At 44.8% G+C, this 15,446-nt stretch overlaps 2 protein-coding genes across 2 annotated transcripts in view; one reads left to right on the forward strand and one right to left on the reverse strand.

The window, feature by feature from the left end:
- Positions 1-3,134: 3,134 nt before the first annotated feature.
- On the forward strand, positions 3,135-4,349 carry PCBD1 (pterin-4 alpha-carbinolamine dehydratase/dimerization cofactor of hepatocyte nuclear factor 1 alpha; the record flags this gene model as incomplete). The annotated part of the gene is made up of 3 exons (XM_010021634.1): positions 3,135-3,266; positions 3,626-3,706; positions 4,251-4,349. Coding segments are annotated over 3 exons (312 nt in total), but the record flags the coding sequence as incomplete, so codon positions are not given.
- Positions 4,350-8,232: 3,883 nt separating this feature from the next.
- The window catches only part of SGPL1 (sphingosine-1-phosphate lyase 1), a 20,516-nt gene continuing 13,302 nt past the window's right edge, over positions 8,233-15,446 (reverse strand). The window contains exons 6-13 of the mRNA XM_010021633.1: positions 14,139-14,227; positions 13,151-13,256; positions 12,569-12,667; positions 11,344-11,493; positions 10,849-11,087; positions 10,099-10,245; positions 8,963-9,083; positions 8,233-8,862 (exon numbers count right to left, since the gene is read on the reverse strand). Coding sequence (XP_010019935.1) covers positions 8,722-8,862; positions 8,963-9,083; positions 10,099-10,245; positions 10,849-11,087; positions 11,344-11,493; positions 12,569-12,667; positions 13,151-13,256; positions 14,139-14,227 — 1,092 coding nt within the window. The 3' untranslated portion in view covers positions 8,233-8,721. The remainder of the gene's footprint in view (positions 8,863-8,962; positions 9,084-10,098; positions 10,246-10,848; positions 11,088-11,343; positions 11,494-12,568; positions 12,668-13,150; positions 13,257-14,138; positions 14,228-15,446) is intronic.

The following is a 15,446-nucleotide window of genomic DNA, read 5'->3' on the forward strand; positions in this document are numbered from 1 at the left end:
CGGCACCACCGGGCTACGGTACAGCGAGCACCACCCAGCCCGGACCGGGGACGGAGGCCACGGACACCCACAGGCGATGGTGAGTCGCTGCTGGGAAATCCGGCTGTTGCTTTGCAGGCGGCGGCAAAGGACAGGGCAGGAAGGTTTGAGCAGCAACTCCGGTCTCTGAGAAGAGGCAGGAGGAAAGGGAGAGAAGGGAGCAGAGGTCTGCGCTGCGGTTAATAAGTAACACAGCCGGCTGCTGCTGCTGAATGACCGAAGCCAGCGCTCTCCAGGCTCGGTTCCATCGCAAGGGGGAGGGAAAGGGTCCGTCAGCAAGGCAGCTTTGCCAGTGCGACCCCCACATGTGCTCCATCTGCACTGCCCGTCCAACCCACCCTGCACAGCTGGAAACCAGCTTTTTCACAGCAGTGGGATAGGAGCAAAAGACAGTGGGCCTTGCGGCATATTTCGTTACAGCCCTGCCTGCAGCTCCTGCTCACACCAGGGCTGCCCCCTTTACCTTCTTCTATGTGACAAGTCAGCCTTAGAAGGGAAGATACTAGTTTGGGCAGAAAGGGTTGTTTCATCTCTAGAAAGTCTGAAGCTCTCCCAGTTTCCAGTGCTGGTTCCTTTCCCTCAGTTGCACAATGCATCTACTGGTTTCCTGCTGGCAAAAAACAAAACAAAAAATCCCAATGATTTGGGATTGACGGTTGAGAGCCAGCAAAAGAAAACAAAATAATTAAATTTCCTTAGTGAGAATAGTGTGTTTTAAAGGAGTAAGTGCACCTGAAAGCATTTAAATGCTATACCGATAAAACCAGCAGGCTGGCCAATGGGGTGCTGGGATGGAGAAGAGGGGGTTCCTCTTTGGGGAAGGGAGCAGGATGGAGGGTGCTCCAGGCAGAGTGTTTGTCATCAGAAGACAGAGCCAGAGGAGCTGGCTTTCGTGTGGTCTGTTGGCCAAACCTCAGCTCGGCTTTGCCTCCCACTGGTGCTGGGCTCTCAGAGAGGAGCTGGGCCTGGAAAAAGCCCCAGGGCCAGTCCTCCCCCCACTTAGTCATGACCGCAGAAAAGGGTTCAGAGAACAATTAAGCCGTGTCCCTCCCAAGCAGCCTGGCTTCTTGCTCTGTCTGGGGAAGGCTGGCTTGGAACCCAGCCACCTGCGTCCATATTCCTCCACTTCAGGCAAGCAACAGCTCTGGCTTTACATAGCCTTTCTTGTCTTCAGTACCAATACACAAGCAGGAGGTTTCAGCCTCTGGTCTCAAAACCTGGCACGATCCCTACCCCATTCCCATCCCAGTCCCCCAGGGCAGCCTCCACGGGTGCCCCCCTGCCAGCGGCCCCATGCAGAGCCAGCCTCTGTCCCCACGTTATCCAGTTGCTAAGCTACCTGCGCCGGCTTATCACACCATCAGCACAGAAGGGCAACAACAGCTGAGAGTTTATTGCACTAATCTGTGTTTACTCACTACCTTCCCTCCAAACCCAGAGCTCAGGAAGGGACGGGGTTGACATTAGCAGGGAGGTGGTGAATCTGGGGCTGACAGGGGGCCATCTACAACACTGCAGAAACTGAAGGGCAGCATGGGGTGGTTTGAATGCTACCAGCAAGGCCAGAGCAGGCACAGGTGAGGAAGGCTTTCCCCAAACATCATGCAAGAGGGAGAGCATGCAGCTACGATGCCAGGGGGACAGGAACCATCCCGCCTGCAGCCACTCCTGAGCCAAGGTTCAGCATACACCTTGGCACTCTCCATTTCATGAAGTGCTCTGCAGCTCACAGCTTTCTCCAAGTATAAGAGTCACAGCTACGCAGACAGGTAGGCACCCACACAGCCCAATCCACGGCTTAACAGATCCAGTAACACTGGAATAGGGCATAATCTTTCCAGTCTTCCTCAAAACATGCAAACCCAAAGAACAACCCACAAAAACATCAGCTCCATGGCCAACTCTTTGGTTTTGTATGGCCTGTGAGTAGGTATACTATAGGAAAGGACTATTTGCCTTAGTTGCTCAGCTGCTTAAGATGCTACTTCTGAGCACCAATGCCCAAGCAAGCATCTCAAGGGGCTGCTGACCAAACACCCACCAGAAAGTGTTCTTTATTTGTTGGTACTCATATCTGACTTGCCACCTTTTGCTCTACAGCATGTAAATGAAAACAAATTGCAAAGAGATGTTGGCTTTTGTCACTGAGAAAAAATAATCCTCACCAACTTAAAGATCAGATCACCCACTAGGAAAGCATTTTAATTGTCAGAACATAACCTTTCACGTGGCGCAACAGCCCTCTGCGCTTGATCCTTCCCTACTGAGCCAGAACATACACTGGCTCGGTTAGCTCCCATCACCAAGAATTCCAATTTAGTTTCATCTTTGCCTATATTCACTCCCCCAAACCAAGAACTGAACTCTCCTCATCCCCCCTTCTCTTTAAAAAAAACCCAAATAACAGCAGTTCTGCCTAAGAGCGGAAGACAATGCTAAATCACAATCCTTCCCTCTGCCCTTTGTTACTTATAGACAGAAACAGCCTCCTAAACTCCATCATAATATAAGAGAGATTGAAAAGGAAAAGGAGCAGAACTCCAATTTAGTGTGACTCATCTCTGATTCACACCACTTCTTTCTCCTCTAAAGCAAGCTTCCAGTGCAGATGACCTGCAAATAAAGCCCTTGTGCTTTAAGAAGGTACTTCACAAACATCAAATTCAAGCCACTCTTAGTTCTTGAAGTCATCACAGAGTTTCAGATTTTCTTTCCCAGAAAATTTGATGTAATGTATTTGGGAGCTTAACCTTATACAGCTATCACTTCTTAGTACCTCAGGTTATAATGAATCCATATATATATACTGGTAAAGTGGTAGGTGTTGCAGGTCAGAGGACAAAAGTGGCAAGCTGGACTGCCCTTGACCTAGGTACCCACAGTAGGGAACAGAGGACAGCACTGATATCCCTCATAATCAGTACCCCCCAGTTCAGGTCTATGCAGATACTCTAACCCTCCCACCCAGCTTGCAGTTGCCTCCATGGACCCATAACTCCATGACCAATGGGATGCCTTGCTGCTTTGAACATTCACTTCATCCTACCTTTGCCACACTGATCTTCTCCTCTTCCCTTTCCTTTTTGTGGTGTCAGGCAGGAAAAGCCCACAGGCTGAGCACGGAGGAGAGGGAGCAGCTGCTGCCAAACCTGAGAGCTGTGGGGTGGAACGAGGTGGAAGGCAGAGACGCCATCTTCAAAGAGTTCCACTTCAAGGACTTCAACCGGGTATGAGCATCAGTTGTATGGAGATTTCACAAAGTGGGACACTTGGTTTGCAGAGCAGGGAGCTCCATCTGCAAGGCTCAGTCAAAGAAAGCCCTCCATGTTTCTCCTGAAATGTAATGGCTGAGCAATATAACCTGCCCAAGAAACCAAAGGGCTCGACCCAGCACAAAATTTGTCTGGGAAAAGCTTCCCCAAAACAGGAAAATCTATAGAAAATACCAACAAAGATACAGAACATCCCAGGCCTTGCATTTGGTTAGGTTACGTAGACACGTTCAGTGTAAAATTAACAGTAATGGGGTGAAAAACAATGTATTGCCAGGTTCAGACGTAACTTTTCTTCTTGCTCCACTGGATAGGCCTTTGGCTTCATGACCAGAGTGGCTCTACAGGCAGAAAAACTCGATCACCACCCCGAATGGTTCAATGTGTACAATAAGGTAAGAAACAGGGATGATGAGGCAAATAAGAGATCTGCAGGATGCATATCCTTTTTTGAGGCATAAACCAGCAGCAAGACCTGTTCAGTGGGACCTCTTTCCTCAGATGCTACTCCCTTCACATATCACAAACAGCCAACAGCTATCACTTAACAGATCCTTTCCTCCCCCTCTTTTTACGTGTCCAGCTGAGCAGTAGCTGCCTGGATGCCAGCACCAGGGTTATTTTTTTAAATCAGTATCAGAAGTAGCAGCAAGGGGAAAAGTTTCTGAAGACAGAGTGAGTTGTAAAGTGGGCACAGGCAGGTGCTGTGACCAAGGCAGGGGTGCCAGTGACAGCTTGTGGCCAGGATGAGCTGTAGGAAGAAGAAAACCAGGCAAAGTGCCAGACTACCTCTCCCACCCCAGGAAATTTTGCTAACAAGCCTGCAGAAAGTAATAGCGCTACCTGCCTCATCAGATGCAAACTGTTTGCAGCACTAGGGAAAAACCATTCCGGCTTTTTCTGCCAGCAACACTTGGTTGGTCTGTCTGTCTGGTTTAGGTTCACATCACCTTGAGCACCCATGAGTGTGGAGGCTTATCGGAGCGAGACATCAACTTGGCCAGCTTCATTGAGCAGGTTGCAGCTTCCCTCTCCTGACCAGAGACAAAACCAAAAATCAACTGTGCCGCTGCTACAACCCAGTCTCGCCTAGACAACTGCATCTAGAACCTTCCCCCGCTTCCAAGCTAGTTCCTGGATCCAGACTGCCTAACATCATGCCGAAGTCCCCACCACAGCTCAGATGGATGGAGGCACTTCTTGGGCGCTGTGCACATATCTATCTCTGATCTTGCCACTTCTACTCTTAAACTCTTTGTTAGCTGAGCACCACCAGCCCACAAACTGCTGAGCCTCTGGGGCTTTCAATATACCTGCCCTTTTACCAGGAGTCATGTTACACAATTGCACCAGTAAATCTTTCCAGAGCCTGACCCCATCCAGCCACTTACTGTCTTATTTCTTCTTACTTGCTGGAATATGCTTTCTATCTAAAACATGGTACATGAACCCTCTGGTTTCTCTGTAACATACCAGCAACTGTGATGTGCAATTTGGTTATTACTGTAACCTCTCTCTAGCAGTATTATAAGCAGGCATGTGATCTCACCCCTGTTGTAACTGGCCTTTAGTAGGATATCAACTGAAAATGTTTACAATAAATGTCTTGGTTAACCCGATGACAGTTTGGAAGGAGACCTCACTGTCAAAATTACACCAACAGGTTTTCCCAAGGCAGGTACTGGCCTGACAGTTTTCAAGAAGGTGCTTCTGCCAGGGAAAAGCTTGTCAATGAAGCAACACAGAGAAATGGCACGTGCCTTCACAGGCTTGCACCTCAAAGCGAATGGGATCTGAAAGAGAATAAGATTATCAAAGCCAGAGCAGATCAGATAAAAACTGCTTAGGTTAAAGTCAGATGTGTACCATAGCCAAAGCACGAACACAGGGAAAGCACAACCAAAAGGCATGAATGCAGCATAGCAAGGAGCCGGGGGCTGCTTATGGTGGAATACCTCCTAAAAAGAGGCTGTAGGTGGATTTGGTGGTGTAAAATCTTAACTCCAGTAACAACGATCACTACATTCAGGGAGTCTGCAGCCAAAACTCTATGTTTCTGGTATAACAGGAACATTTTGCTATGAAACAAGCAGTAGCTGCTTTAAGCAGAACAGTCTAGGAAAAACGCTACAAAGCCTCAATCGAGGTTCATCGGTGGTTTGGGTTTTTTTTTTAAAAAAGTTCTATAAAGAATTAAGAGAAAATCATAGCTCTTAAATGACAACTTAAGCATCTTTGAACATGACACAAGACATAGCCATGAACACCACCTGTAACTTAACAGAATGAAAAAGCAGCCCTCAGGCAGAGTTCGTAACATTCATGAACTGATCTCCCTGCAACAGACTAGACTGTGCATGAGCAAAGAGCAGGAGTAATAGGTCCCCATTCTTTCAAGTGAGCATCAAAATGGAAAAATAAAGAGTTCAATGAACCTAAGTAGCTAAATGCACCGTTTTAATACAAACTAGGCCCATTTTCACAATATCTTCATCTATTTCAGCCTAAAGTTTTACAGTGGCAAATTAGAGCAATACAGAATACTACCATCAGATGAACTCATCCCATTTGTTCATTAAAAAGTCAATGTGTATTTACTGGGCAAGATATTATTGTGTTGCAGGCAACATTTCCACTCCCCTCTCCCCAAGTCATCAGAAAAGTGCAGATGAAATCCATGGCATGAAGACATACATCTCTTCTTGGTCCATCCCATTGGATATTTTTCAGTCTAGTACCTAAGAGCACGAAAATCCCTTGGGAGTGCTTTGTACAAGCACAGATTAAGTGTCTGACTTGGAGCACCTGAAGGTCAGAAATCTTGCAGGAATTAATAGTCACGAAGATCCCCTCCAGGTTGAAAGCATCATCCGGTTTCAGATCGTAATCCAGTCCATAAAATTCTTCTGTTTGGTCTTTTAAATAATTATGCAGCCTTTTAATCACACCATTTTTCTAAGACCACTTGGCATGATAAAGGAGATGCAGATTACATGTTAGATGACAAGGATGAATAAAGACTACATGCCAGTAAATTACAGTGGCCTATTCCTGATCAGAAGATTACAATTACAGTATAGAACAAATACACATAAAACAATTAAACCCACAAATACTACCAGCAAGTGAAGCCTGGAATAGCATACATTGATTTACAAATAACTTCTTCAAATACATCCAAAAATGTGAAATGGAGCACTGATCTGTTAGATCCACCTACTACTTCGGAGGAGGGTGCAACCGGGGAAGAGAAGGGAGTTTCTCTCTCCTTCACCTAGCCCAATCCATCCACTCTTTCTTTTAAAGCAGAAACAAAAAGAGTACCTCCCTTTTTTGTTCTGTTTTGTTTTTTAAATCTCGGTTCAAAAGAGAACCATCACAGTAGCCAGACACTTAAAACTGTCCCCAGAGTACTGCAAACTCAGAGATGCAGTAATGGTCACATTAGCAAGATGTTAATAGAATAAATAGGTTCAACATAAATGCTGAGGCAGAGCTGGTAACACTATCAAGAGACTACCAGGCAATTCAAATGTGATGTTTTCAGAAGGGCTCAGAGACATACATAAAGTCATCAATTTAAGGGCAGATGGCCAAAATACTTTTGTCTCCCAGCACTGAGAACAAACCTGTTAAAAAGCAAGTATCTTTCCCCACAGTCACTGGGCCCAAGGCTGCACTGGTTTGTGTAGCAACTTGTTAAGTAACCTTAGTAACCTTATTAAGTATAACTATTGTACCAGTGTGTGCTTCAGCTATGTTAAGCCAGCAAGGGTCAGCTTCAGGCTAACACTATAGCAGAGAGACAAATGCCTTCAGACACCCTACACAAGTCTGTGCAAACATGGCACAAAGTCTTCTCCCAAGTGTTGAACTCTGCCTGGGAAACTCCCAGTAGCATGCAAAAAGCTGAGAGGAAACACATGGGAAAGCCCTGCAGGAGTAACTCTTCTGCTGTTTAATAACTCAAGAGATTTTTTTCTTGCTTGTCCTTAAGGCCACAAGTGCTTCACAAGCTGCACTGGGAAAACTCTCTCACCATGAAAACAGTGAAGAAAAATAGGAAGGGTGATCCACATGCCCAAGGCTTGAATACTTCCAACTTGCTGCATCCTATCTAACATCTACCTCTCAGAGCTATACAAGCATTTTTATAATACTGTGAAGGGATTTGGCTCAATACAACTAATATTCTACCTTATAGACAAGAACTTTCTCTGAGGCCAGTTTGCCTTTGAGGTTTTATTCAGTATAGTACCATAAGGAAATGACCACAGCAAAGGTTGTGGTCAACAGCTGAACCCTCAAACCCTCCCTGGCATCCCACAAAAAAAGCCAGAGAAGCATAAAGGCACAATGGTGAATGCCCTTTTGAGAATGTGCCTTAAAAGAATCAGTGCAAAGAGCAGAGATTACTACTGTTACAAAAGTCACCTTTTTATACTAAAAGATCATGGTAAAAAAAGGTCAGCTTTGGTGCCATCCGTTTGCACATGAAGTCCATAGCCATGACACATGCCAGGGCCTGACTGACTCTACGACAGCATTGTGAGATAGTGCAAAACCTTCAAGTTATGAACAGTGAAATCACTGTTTTGCATATCCCTCCAGAATTGTGCAAGGTACAACAGCACTCTAGGTGGTAAATGCATGTCTTCTAGAGGAGGCAGGGAAGCAAAACAGTTACTATGTACCTAGGATTTTCAGTACCATTTAGTTCCTCTCCCTACACTACCTGCTTGGTTTCTATTTTTGATGTTATATAAACCAAGAGATTCGAGAAAAGGATTTTGTGTTGTGTACTTTTCCCCCTCTCGGCAGATATTGATTGCAGTCTCACTGAGATCTCTAGAGAGGATTTCAAAAAGAGTATATGACCATCTCTCCTTTGCCAGTTTATCAGCTCTGCATTATTATAGATATAAAGGCTTCCAGCACAGTCTGTTAAATGCAGTAGCTTGCAGGAATACTCAAAAGAAAACAAAATTTTCAATTTATTTTCTATCTTTAACTTCTGAGAAGATTGAAGCTTTGTAACACAACATGAGAACTCAAATCTAACACTTGGCTGGTCATCAGCTGAATACCAGGTCTGAGGAAGAAGAAAGAGCAAGGAATGAAGTGACATGCAGAATACCTGAGGAATTTGGAGTTGTGGAATGGACATTCAATTTACTATCAATAATTATGATGAAAATAAGCAGAGGGAAAGGAGGAAAAGCCCTAAAACTAAAGTCAGGCATGAAAATAATGCAGATTTCAAAACAGACTAAGATGGGGAAGTTTCCAAGATCAAGCCACCATCAGACCTGCAACTGTAGGAACAAAGGCTTACTGCAATCTCTTCCCCTAGGAAACCTTCAGAACCACCCCAGTGCTAGTTGGCAAGGCACCAATTGTTGCTCTACAGTCAGTGGTGGCTGGGGGAGCCATTCATGTGCTTTTCACTGCAAAGAACATCCGTGCTGTAGAGACCATCCAAGTATGCCTGAGAAATCTCTGCTACCAAGCTCCTGTCTGGGACGGACTGGGCCATTCCGTAGATGGCTCCCTAAGCAGAGAAGAGAAGGTTGTTACATAGGATTGCTAATGCCATCAGAGAATCACACTCACCCAAACATACCCTCACACTCTATGGCTGGCCTCCTTACCATCCCTGTGGTCTTGGCATTGAGATCCTTCATGATGTCCTCAATGCTGTCTTTGACATCTTTCAGGAACTGTTCAGCAACACCAGGCTTTGTGTGTAATTGCGTAATGCAGAGATGAATGCTGGGCAGGCAGAAAAGACAGGAGAGATTAACCATCTCAAGCATGTACAGCTCCACATTTTCTGAGCAACTGACAGCAATTTAGTCCTTCTTTTGCCAGCAACAATTGTGTACCTCCTTAAAATAGCGTTTCAGCAGTATAATGGAAGAAGATGATCCCACTCCCTTTCAATTAAAAGTAATCCCTGCAAAATATTTGCTAGCGTAGAGTTCAGCTCTTTTGCAAAATTGCAACTCCTCCTGCCTTCCTGACTTCACCATAGAGCATTAAAGGCCTATAATTTTCTCACCCCATTCTAGATACTTCTAGTGAGAAAAATGCAGCTGCCTGCCAGCACAGTAACCCTTGCCATCATTTCCCTCCCCTTCCTCTCCAGTTTAGATAAGCCATCAGCCACCCACAGCATGGAATTTAATATCCACCAGAAGGAACAGGGCTACTTACACCTCTGAGCTATTGCTTCAGGCTCTCTAGGCTTCACCTCATGCTAACTGAAAGTCCAAATTTTTTTCAGTGCAGCCACATCTGAGAGCACTGGCCTCTTTTACCCACAGAAAAACAACTGCCTACTTAAGGAAAGCCTCATTTGAAAACATTCATTTTACACCAGGCTGGAAATGGAAAGATCACTGAAAATGATCAGTCCTTCACTGTTCTTCAAATTACCTTCATTTTCAGTGGGCAGCAGGGAGATACTAAAAAATACATCTACAAACCCTCAGTTAACTAACATGAGATAACACCCTGGCTATTTATATTTTTCTGCTTGTATTAGACAGAGGTAAATAGAAAGCAAGCCTCAGATTTGTCCTCTGCCAGTCTCATTAAAATTACCACTGCCTTATCGTCACTGCAGTAACTGCTACATATCAGCAATTACAAAAGTAATTCCTCCTCCTCTGCAGAGGGAATTTATCAGATATGGACAACTCCACTCAGCATGTTACGACAGCTACATGGCCTGAAGATGACCATCTTGCATATCCTGGATTCGTACATCACTCCACAAACTCACCTTGATGGAAACTGTAGGACATTTAAGTTCCATCCTTTTGCAGCTAAGAAATTAGATAATCGATAAATGTCGAAAGTGTCCGAACCAATGGAGAGGACGGACACCTCAGGCTTCCCAAGAATGAAGATGCTGTCAATTTTTCTCAACCTTGAAAAGAAAAAAGAGAAAAGAAATGACTGACAAGGGTTAGAAGGAAAAGACATTCTGTCCATCTATCTGGAGCCTTAAAGGAAAAACTACAGAAAGCAACAGATACGCACATTCAAACCAAAAAAGTATCCCTGGCTACTGGGACTGACAAGAGGATTCAGGTCATTACAAGCCCTAAAATCAAGAAAAATCAGGAAGAAATGGAAAAGACAGAGAGGCAAGGGAAGACAGAGTAGCAGAGAAAAACAGCTTATCAGCTCACATAGCAACACAAGCATTCCAACAAGAGAATATAACCCTTCTTTAGTCATCCAGACTCCCCCTCAGTTATGGCTGAGACAGAAGAAACTCTAGAAACAAAGTCAGCTAAATAAAGACGCCTGCACCCCTCCTCTCTGTGCCTCCCAGCTACCTGGCACAGGGCAGCACCTGGGCACAAACAAAGCGTCTTCTCCCATAACTGCCCAGTAGATCCCCACCAGCAGGTAACGTGCTATAACTGCTCCAGGGAAAAGTTGCAAGAGAAATAAATGCAGTTTGCAAGGAGGAGTCCAGAACAGGGTTAAAGAGTACAATCGAAACGCTAAGGCACGCACATACTCTGATTCGATGAAACGAGCCGTTTTAATGATCCTCTTCGTAGCCTCTACGTAACCCGATTCTCCTATGTGCATCAGAGTTGCCCAGCATGCAGCTATGATTCCACCAGGCCTGGAGCCCGCCACGGAGGGGGAGGCATATATGCCCCCTTGCCAGTCAGGTGCTATAAAGAACTGGTAGCTCCTGTACTTCTTGTCGCTGTACAACACCACTGAAGAACCCTTGGGAGCATAGCCATACTGCAAGGGGCACAGAAAGCATTAAAAAGCAGCAAGAGGGCACAGGAACACATTCAAGCACTCACTGCATGCAGTCACCAAGATCCCATTTGTACTCTGGGGCATTGCACAAAGCACCTGAATAGAGCAGCCCCTACCCCTGCACTTCAGCACCTCTCCACATAGCAAAGCAGAAATGTACCTAAAGGCAGGGATGGCATCAGGAGTCACTCCTCAGAAGTGAAAGCACTGGAAGACCTTTCTCCCCACTTCTTACCTTGTGAGTATCAGCAGAAATGCTGGTCACACCTTTTACGCGGAAGTCGAATGGATGCTTTAGAGGGAACCCTGCCTTGTCCATGAAAGCAATGAGAAAACCACCCAGGCAGGCATCGACATGGAAGGGGATTTTGTACTTCACCGCAAGCTGTGTGCAAACAAGACAGTCTAGTGAGCAATATGAAACAGGCAAGAAAATGACGCAGTTAGGGCACCCAAACTCCAGTCACCGAAAGGTACTCTGCATTTCACAGTTAGTTTCCTGGATTGTTTGGGAACATCGTGCCACTCTCAAGCCATTGAGGATAGAAGATCTGGGAGGGCTGGCTACTTGTGGGACACCTTCTCTGCCTTCCACGTATGTGAAGATTGCCAGTGAGAAGAAAGAGAACATCGCATTCTGGCAGTTTGCTGTGTCTGCCAAAGGGATGTGACAATGTGGTCTGAGCATCTGCAATAAAGTGTAAGGGTGTGATCCAAATGAAAAGGTCAGAAGACCTGGCTGGTTACATATGAAATAAATAACTGGAGCACAGAGAGAAAAATCAAGAGGCATGTTTGTAAAATAAGATCTCAGCCCTGTGACTCCTACTCCCTCCGTGCATTAGTCAGGCTTCTGTGCCAAGTTTGCTACAACCAGTAGGGCCTAAATCAAAGCCTTTCTACTAGGTGGACTATTTTGCTGTTATTTCATTTCAGGACTATTTTGCTGTTATTTCCTTTCAGGTAGCAAAGAATGAGCCCTTCTGGCTGGTTCCTCAGTGGGTGCATCAGCACAGTAAGTCACATATACAATACATATCTTCAGTTACAGCAGAAGTTTATGGCAGATAAGAATTCAGGAGACGAAGCATGTGCAAAAGACTTGCTGCTTTGCCTTGCTGTGACACACCACATGCACCAGCTCAAGCCCAAAATCCAGTCCCATGCAAACAGCATTACAACGCTCAGAGGTAGTATCTGGTATTTAGACCTCACCACCTCACAGCAATTAAGAGTGAGGAAAAAAAAAAAAGTTTCATATTCCTCCTCACTTCCGAATTGTGTCCTACCTATGCTGCTGTTGGTTAACACCTGATCTGAGGACAATAATACTCTGCCAAGCAGTCTGCTCCTCCCACCAAATTCACTGGTTGGCATCTTGGAACACCCCCGATGCTCTTGTACAGAAGGAGATGCCGGGTTTACTGCTACAGCACCCAGAAGTCCCAGGGGTGCCATACCTCTGCCACCTCTTCAATTGGGTCCATAATTCCATGAGGGAACTGGGGAGCGGAACAAACCAGCATGGCTGTGTTCTTAGAGATAGCTCTCCTCATTGCCTGAAGATTTAAAGAGAGAAGATGCTCATATTCCATTTACCAAGTGCCTGCCAAAAAAGATAAAAAGTGAAAACATGCAGCGTCTGGTCTTAAAACCAACGCACAAAAGCCTATAAAAAGCAAAGCAACAAGCTACAAGCATCAGTAGATATCAACTGAGTCATTTAACTCATCCACTTGGAAATACCAGAACACTTTTGTTCTCCCTCATCAGAAATCTGGGGCTATTTCTGAAATACATAAATTATTTTATTCTATGTGAATCACACAGGATAAAGAGATCGTTTACATCCCATTATTTCAAACAAAACCTTATCTGCAATGACACGTACTTACTCCTGCATTTTTAACTTACTTCCAGGAAGCATTCATCCCTCTCTATCCACTGACTTGCTTCCTGGATAGGTAGATTTCTTGCTATTTGCTATACAATGACAATGCTAATTTCCCACAGAAAGAGTGCTGTGCTGCCTAAAGTGATACCTGAACATCCACTTCCATAGCCTTGGTCAATGGTATGGGAATCAACTTCAGTCCAAAGTAGTGTGCTGCTTTGTCAAATGCCGCATGAGCACTCACGGGGACCAACCTGGAAAAGTAACAGATTGCATGTGTCAACCCAGGCAGCATCTAGGCTTTACCTTTAACAGGAGGGGAAAAAGCAAAAAGACCAAAAGATCAACCTGTATATATTTGTGTGTGACAGACATGTCACAAACAGACCAACTGCATGTTTCAACTAGCCCAAAATCACACAGACCAAAAAATGGAAAAAAGTTGGGGAAAATAATCTCTCGTTTTCTAAGGCATCATATCTTTAGCAGGGCCTTTAATAGCATGCAAAAGTGTTAGACAGGAAAGAAAAGAACTGCAGGAATTCAGCAGAAGATGAACACCACAGTGTTTCATCTCTTTTTACATTTTTCCCTCATAAGCAATTAACCAGAGAAACATTTTTTACTGCACTGTCTAGAAAAAAGGAGGACGTTAGAGAGAGCAAATCCTTTATTAGAAGTGTAACGATTAGCACAATTCCTCCTTTCAGCTCTAACCAGCCCCAACTTTAGTCCTGGAGTTTTCAGGCTAAACCTTCTTTGAACTGAATAAATCAAAACCCTTAAACACTTCAAAGGGCCTGACAATCTCTGCTCGAGAGGGTCCCAAAGCTGATATGAGCAGGTTCTGTCCAGAGCAGCTCATATCAAAAGGTATTGCCAAAATACATCTGTATAGAATAGCTACTGCAGCCCCCCAGCAACATTCATGCCCCCCAGGCTGCTTAGTTTCCTGTGCTTTTGCACTTGTTCTTTTGACTCTGGTTCCTCTCCTTCAGACACAGATAGACACAGAGGAGATGGTAATGAGCTATGAAATAAAGGATTATTGAGGTCTAGCAGCCACCTCAACTCAGAAGAACAGTAAATCCCACAAGCCCCCAAAACAAAAAACAAGCTGCAGAATTATTGCTCACATTTCTGGCTGTTTGATGCCTCTCTCATAAGCCAGGTCTCTGTATGCCTTGCAGGCCATCAGAATGCTCTCAGTCCCTCCAGATGTCATCTGTTGTGAAAAAAAGAAGCAAACAAGAAAAACAACCACTTACATGGATGTTGCAAAAGAGAAAAGGGGAAAAAAAAAAAAAAAGAGAGAGAGAAAAAAAAAGGATGCTGCCACAGCATGTCTGCCCAGAGATGCTTCTGAAGCAAGAGATGAACAGGACAACTCACATTTTCAAGGGCAGCAGAACCCACTAAACAGCTCAAGGCAGCTTTCTGACATTCAGCTTGAAAGTGCACATTTAAGTAAATGTTGACTCTCCTATTTAAAGGGGAAGGAGAAAAGGGAAAGCAAACAAACAAAAAATTCAACCCAAAAGCCTAACAAGACGGGATCATGCTGCACAGTCACTAGCTGGCAAACATGACCACACCTCATGAAACTGCTAGTACATACTTAGCTCTTGATTACCTGTGGAGTGTTTATCTGGATTACAGATTAATTATGCCATATATGGAAAAAACAAAATTGATTCTGTATTAAGTCAACTGAGGTCCAGCAGGGTTTATTAGGTCTGGAGCAGTGCCACACTGAGGCACAGAGCCAGCTCAGGGTTGCCTCTGCTCTTGAGCAACAAAACCTTCCCAGAACTTGAAACACTGCAGAGCAGAGTGTTCTCTCCAACCTTCTCTCTGCAGAGGCCAGCATTGGTCTGGTCACACCAGGCCAGAGCTTCTAAGACCTCAAGGACCCAAGAAATTTTACACCAGAAGGAATTTCTGCATTACTCTCCCAAGCAAGTCCCTCAGTACCCACACAACCCCCTATCCAAGCTTTCCTAGCCCTCTTCACCCCGACCATAGGAGAATAAGGATGCTTGCACCAGGAGGTGGAAGAGAGGAAGGTACACATACAAGCCAAGTTTACTGTTGCAAACTAGAACTCTAGAGCTCTTGCAAAAAAAATAAACAAAACTCTTCACAGGAAGAAATTCCTCAAGTGGGAGGACTGTCTCTTGTTGGCCAGCTAGCCTTTATGAGGTCTGACATGCAGGGCACAAAAAAGTGTGTGGGCATAAACCTTCCAAAGTAAAATTTTAACCTAGTAAAATGTGAGATTGGTTTTTCAAGCAGCCTGCAGGACTGACTGACTACTATGCTAGGTGAGCCATAAATTGAGGACTGGGGGTACCTGGGACAGACATACACAAGTACATGTGAAAAAGAGGCATCAAAAGCTACTTACAGCACTTACAGAGGACTCATTTTGATCCTAAGATCTG

Source organism: Nestor notabilis, unplaced genomic scaffold, assembly GCF_000696875.1.
Source record: "Nestor notabilis isolate BGI_N333 unplaced genomic scaffold, ASM69687v1 scaffold32379, whole genome shotgun sequence".
Classification (NCBI taxonomy): domain Eukaryota; kingdom Metazoa; phylum Chordata; class Aves; order Psittaciformes; family Psittacidae; genus Nestor; species Nestor notabilis.